This window comes from Toxorhynchites rutilus, chromosome 3 (genome assembly GCF_029784135.1).
Source record: "Toxorhynchites rutilus septentrionalis strain SRP chromosome 3, ASM2978413v1, whole genome shotgun sequence".
NCBI classification, from domain to species: Eukaryota; Metazoa; Arthropoda; class Insecta; order Diptera; family Culicidae; genus Toxorhynchites; species Toxorhynchites rutilus.
The window spans coordinates 296791951-296798869 of NC_073746.1; the positions used below are offsets into that span (position 1 = coordinate 296791951).

The 6919-nt window shown below is 36.0% G+C and overlaps 1 protein-coding gene across 1 annotated transcript; it reads left to right on the forward strand.

The window, feature by feature from the left end:
- The first annotated feature begins 570 nt into the window (after positions 1-570).
- Positions 571-6713, forward strand: LOC129779966 (uncharacterized). The gene is made up of 2 exons (XM_055787778.1): positions 571-1043; positions 4685-6713. Exon 2 carries the CDS (start codon positions 5457-5459, stop codon positions 6438-6440), a length of 984 nt encoding a protein of 327 aa, XP_055643753.1. The 5' UTR covers positions 571-1043; positions 4685-5456; the 3' UTR covers positions 6441-6713.
- The last annotated feature ends 206 nt before the right edge of the window (positions 6714-6919 follow it).

Consider the following 6919-nt stretch of genomic DNA (forward strand, 5'->3'; position numbering starts at 1 on the left):
AGGGACTTAACGATGACTAACAGCGAAAATGAAATACATGATAAATCGGACGAACTATTAGATTCGGATGAAAACGCATTCCTGCGCATAGATATAGCGGACAATGATAAATATGAATTGAAAAATAGTACGGAAAATATATTCGAGGAGTTCAAAAATGTAAGAAATCAAGGATTAATAGACATTTCGAAACTAAAAATTACCAAAAAAGCACTGAATAATCAAGCAGACATGAACATTTTGATTTGTAACAGCAAATCAGCTTTTGAGGAAATTTCTTCAATTTGCTCTATTCCGCATGGAACAAGAGACTTAACAAAAGATAATATGTTGACATTTCACAAGGAAGGAATTATAGGAATAATTATTGAAGGAAAAAAATGCGCATTAATAAACAACAAAACCTTCTTTGATAGATTTTATCGATACTTGAATGAAAATACGGAAATCTTGAACCAACAGAAAAAAATCCACGTAATATCATTCAGAAAGGTACAACAACCCGAAATATTGGAAATGATCCAATTTGGAGCAATGAAATTTAATAAGGAATTTACGTTATATAGTTATACCACATGGCTTGTAGGATAAGATAGATTACAGTAGAAACATAGCATAGATAGATATAAACTTTTATTGCCTTTTACATAGAATGTTTCCTTCGTAAACATTATTATCTCTCTTAGCCTACACATTCTGAGATAAGCAAAACCAGCACAAGCAGTTATCTCCCCTGCTGTGCCTTCTGAGTCAGGGTGCACCAATGTAAAAGGAATGGAAATAAACTAGTATTATACGAGCATTTGGAAACGACGGTCTTGTCTGTGTAAAAGAAATCCCAGTCCGCGAATGACTGTATAATTGGCGCAGCCGTCCGGAATCGTGTGAAGTGACCGTGCCGTGTATCAAAAGTGGTTCCGCGCAAGCATCTACGGCCGAAGGATTAAATCCGCCGTTCAGAGTTGAGGACCCCCCCGCTCGCAGGCATCCGGAAAACCGGCATCGTTCACCGCGAACCATAGGACACGATTGTAAAAAAAAGGGTGAGTTCATTTTTTTTGTCTCTCTTTTACTATAAGTGAAATAAGTGATATGAAATTAGAAACCCAGCCAGTGATTAATGATTAGTTGTTAGTGCGCTGAAAATCCGTTCTAAGAGAGAGAATTTCGCGCCACTACAAATAAATCCATCACTGTGAGATAAGTGCACTACAAGATAGACACGAGCTCTCTGTAAGATTACCGCACTACAAGATAGACGGTTTTCTTCAATTTCAATTTGAAACTTTGTGCTAAAAGGGATAATTAATGCCCAAATTTAAAGACGTTTTGAAGCAAACAAGAGAATCGTTTCTTAAAAGTAAAAAGAACGATACCAGTTCCGACGAATCCGACACGAGTACGGAGTCGGAGGAATATTCGCACATTCCTGTGGAAAATTTAAATTTAAACATAGAGACTCTCAACATGACGGAGCCTCAATCAAATGAGATTAACCCACTACATGGTATTACTCAACAACTTGCACGTATGATGCAAGCAATTGAGAATATCACGGCTAGACAAGCAGTATATGATTCTCAATTGGGAAACGGAACTGAGAATACCATAAACACTGCGCCTGTAAATCGTCCCGACGACTCAATTCGGAGAGAAATTACCCAAGGTGACCCCTTCCGGATCCCTGATCCAATAAAAATGTTGCCATCCTTTAATGGCAATAAAAAGCAATTAGCAAGCTGGTTAGAAACAGCAGAAAAAACATTAAGAATATTCGAAAACTTAGTTTCTCCGGATATTTTTCAAATTTACCTTACAGCAGTATCGAACAAAATAGAAGGGCATGCCAAAGACGTTCTTTGCACAAACGGAAACCCTACCACATTCAATGAAATTAAGAGCATATTATTAACAGCGCTCGGTGACAAACAGGATTTATCCACTTATAATTGCCAGTTATGGCACAACAAAATGGACGGTAATGTGAACAAACATTACCAAAGAACGAAGCAACTAGTGTGTAGTATAAAATCGTTGGCGAAGCAAAATCCAAAGTATAATGCCCACTGGGAAGCAATAAATAACTTCATCGACGAATACAGCCTAGCAGCGTACGTCAGTGGACTACAGAAACCATATTTTGGCTATGTACAGGCAGCAGAACCCAAAACTATTGAAAACGCATATGCGTTCATATGCAAATTCACGTCGAATGAGTCTAATAGAAATCTGACTCATATGCCTTTAGCTCAACCCGCACAAACTGCATTTTTCAAGCCAAAGAATGAACCTGGATTTTCTCGTTCATCGGGACAAGAAAACAGCCATTCACATCAAGGACATTCAAGATTTAACAACATACCAAAACAAGACTTTAGGCGACGTAAACCAGATGCACCCGAAACAACAGTTGAACCAATGGAAATCGGTTCAGTTAGATCTAAATTAACTTTAAATAAAAGAGTTAACAATCATGAGCTACTGGATAGCGAAGACGATGATGACATCGATAACAACATCGATGTAAATTTTTTTAGAAATCCCCGCGACAGATCCGGACAAATAGATCACAACTATTTACCATATCTCAAAATACAACATGAGAACAAAAATCTTAAATTTCTCATTGATTCGGGAGCAAATACAAATTTAATAAGACCCGGAATTCTGCAAAATTCAATCAAAATTAAACCCTTCATAGTAAAGTGCGTGAAAAATAATAGTATTATTTCTTCCAAAGTAAAAGCACAAATATTAGACGGAATGCCTCCCCTTTTATTTTATGAGCTTGAATTTCACTCATTTTTTGACGGACTAATAGGCTCAAAAACATTATCGAAATACAATGGGAAAATTAATTACAAATTCGGCACATTAGAAATAAATGGCAAAATTATTAAATTTTCCAAACATTATATTACCAACGAGTTGGAACAATTTAACCACCTAATCACTGTACCATGCGATAAAAATGGAGATGGGTTCGTAGGAAAATCAACAAAACTCACAGAAGAAATTATTGTTGAGCCTGGACTTTATCAAGCTCAAAATTTTAGAACTACTTTTCTAGTCCGAACCGAAAATCGTGAACCACCAAATACAGAAAACATTAGAAAACCGTTGCTGAACGTGAATAATTTTGAGACATTGTCACCAATACCAATGGACTCTAAAACAACATTAGACAAGGCTACAATTTCAAAACTTATTCGGACTGAACATTTATCGGAATTAGAAAAAGAAAAACTGATAGATATCATTTTGGAAAAACAAACGTCGTCGCTGACGCACTCAGTAGAAATCAACATTAACGAAGTAGAAAACAAAAACACTTTAGACGTAATATCATTAGAAAAAAACACCCCTTCATCCCATGCTGATACAGTACATTCAGCTCAAACATCGGATGATCACTATATGCATTTCACTGAAAGACCTATAAACAACTACAGAAATCAAATAATATTCAGAACGTCTAGCTTCAATTCAATTTTAACAGAAAATACATTTCCTAATTACAAAAGAACCACTATATGCTCAACTGAGTATAATCACGAAAACATAACTAACTTTTTAAAAGAATGTTCCAATGGGAAGCAAAGCGCTATCCTTGCTCCCGAATGTCTATTTCAAACAATCCAAGAAGTATACAAAGAACATTTTTCCAACTCGGATTGTCATTTCGTAATTACGCAAAACATGGTCGAAGATATACCCTCAGAACGAAGACAAGACGAAATCGTAAAAAAAAAACACGAGCGAGCCCATCGAGGCATTTCCGAAGTCGAAAGCCAGATAAAGCGTTCTTATTTTTTTCCTGGAATGCTGAAGAAAATTCGTCGTCTCGTCTATTCCTGCCCAATTTGTGCACAACACAAATATGAAAGGAAACCGTATAACATAAAAATATCACCACGTCCAATTGAAAACGCTCCATTCCAAAGAGTACATATGGACATTTTCGGCATTGACAAACGCTACTACCTATCATTAATTTGCGCTTTCTCAAAACATCTGCAACTGATACAAATAAACTCACGTAATTTATTCGACATTAGAAACGCCTTATCACAATACTTTAGAACATTTAGCCCTCCGAAAAGAATAATCTGCGACCACGAAGCCGCATTCACTAGCATTCAACTAAGAGACTTTTTAACCAACTTCGGAACAAATATAGAATTTGCATCATCCTCAGAATCAAATGGACAAATAGAAAAAACTCACAGTACAATAATTGAAATATTTAATACCAACAAGCATAAATTTAAAGATCTTCAATCCCCAGAGATCATTCAAATTGTAACTTCTCTATATAACAACACCTCACATCAAGCCACATCGTTTACCCCAAACGAGGTTATTTTCAATCAACAAAATATTACAGATCCTTCTATGATTGCTGAGCACTCACAAAGGTTATTCAAGAACGTAACGAAAAATCTCCAGAAAACCTCAAAGAAAATGACAAAACACAATGACTCCAAAGAAGAACCACCAACAGTGAACGAAGGTCAGAACATTCATATTAAGAAAACCACGAGGAAAAAACTAGATCCACGTTTCACGACGACAAAATGTGTAGAGAGTACTGGAAAAACTATAAAGATCCCAAAAAACGTTAAAAGACATAAGAACAAAATTAAAAGAATTAGAAAACTAAATTGAATTCTTACTTTTCCAGGTCCCCACTCAACAGGAGAATCACCATCATCAACAGAAAAAAGAATTAACCTCGTTTTAGCGTTTCACAAAAAAAAAACTCATGCATTATTTTTTTTTTCAGTTTCCCTCAACGCCAAAAAAAAATCGTGAACTTCATAACCCAGAAGAAACACGAAACTCAACCACGATTATAAAATATAAACAATAATAAGAATAATCAAAATTATAAGTTAAGAAACAATACAAATACCATATAATTTTCACATACAAAATGTATACATTTATAATATTCACAACATTGATCAATATTAATTGTTACTGCCAAGAACTAGAAATTACCAATGTGAGTAATCAACCAATTCTCACAGTAAAGATAGGAAAATGTAAATTACAAATAGGAAATATAAATATTATACATCCTATTAACATAACGGAAATAGAAACTACTATCAATCTTTTAACCACAGTAGTCTATAAGAAGTCGGATGATCATTTTGTTCAAATTGCTAAACATAAAGTTAAGGAATTATACGCTAATTTAATGCAAATCAAGCCGCAGAGATCCCGCCGTCAACGGAGCATCGAAATAATTGGAACGGTCTGGAAATGGATTGGTGGAACGCCTGATGCTGAAGATTTACGTATCATCAACCAAACGATGAACGAACTAATTGAAAGCAATAACAAACAATATCAAGTGAACAACCAGATAGGCAAGAGACTTCAATTGTTAACAAATGCAATTAATGAAATAATTGAAGGTAACCAGAACAGAATAATTTTTTGACGAAATGGAGACGCTAAGAACAATAATCAAAATCGATACCATCAACAAGATCCTAGAAGACATACAAGAAGCCACAATGCTATCTAAAATTTCATTAGCAAGCAACAAGATTCTTTCTCTAATCGAAATCAATACAATTAAATCCGTATTGGAAGAGCAAGGAGTAACTGTTGATCTCCCTGAAGAAGCGTTGAGATTAGTTAAGCCGAAAATAGCTACCAGCGAGAATACACTTCTGTACATCACTCGTATTCCGCAACTGGAACAAGAAGAAGGGACAGTTATCCGCATAATCCCACTGAACCAAGGAGGTAAAATTATTACAAATCACCCAGACTTCGTGATAAAGCTTGGAAAAAATGTTTACACAACATCTAAACCAGACGAGTACATACAACAAAGCTCGTTCCTTAACAGGTACACCGACATCTGTATAAATCCTATGTTGGCTGGAAAAAAAAGTCAATGCAAAACAATACAAACAACCAAAACAGAAATTCAGGCAATATCAGACAATCTTATTCTCATCAACAATGCGAAGAATGGATCTCTAAATTCGAACTGCGGCCCGGATAACCGCACGCTTACGGGAAACTTTCTAATTACATTCTCAAACCGCAGTATCCAATTCGAAAACAAATCATTCACAACTAGAGAGAGTACCATCCAAAGCACAGTCGTTCAAGGAGCAATGCACAACCTTCTCATCGACCAACAACCAGAAGAAAATGACTTGCACGAAGTAGACAGCATAGCCCTCTCCAATAGAAAGAAGATTGACCATGTGTACCTGAAACAATACAAAAATGAAATTTGGAACTGGAGCCTACTAGGAGGAATATCACTCTCAACGATAATAACTGTTACTATCCTTGTCCTTGCTCTCCTACATTACAAAAAGCTATCAACAACTATACTGTCAAGAGTTTCACGAAAAAGAAGAACTAGAAATCCACCATCTTCAAATGCATCAAACGAAAACGCCTGAGGACACGCGTCCTTTTTCACCCCGGAGGAGTTATACCACATGGCTTGTAGGATAAGATAGATTACAGTAGAAACATAGCATAGATAGATATAAACTTTTATTGCCTTTTACATAGAATGTTTCCTTCGTAAACATTATTATCTCTCTTAGCCTACACATTCTGAGATAAGCAAAACCAGCACAAGCAGTTATCTCCCCTGCTGTGCCTTCTGAGTCAGGGTGCACCAATGTAAAAGGAATGGAAATAAACTAGTATTATACGAGCATTTGGAAACGACGGTCTTGTCTGTGTAAAAGAAATCCCAGTCCGCGAATGACTGTATAATTATATAACGCTACGCCAGAAAAAGAAAATATAGACACAATTTTACACGAGTTTCATGACGCGCCATTAGGTGGACACGTAGGTGCGAAACGAATGAGTAAAATAATTGGCACGATCTTTGCATGGCCAAATATGAGACGAGACATAGAAAACT

Coding starts and splice junctions, on each gene's coding strand:
- LOC129779966 (XM_055787778.1), top strand. CDS start 5,457: ATGGAGACGCTAAGAACAATAATCAAAATCGATACCATCAACAAGATC.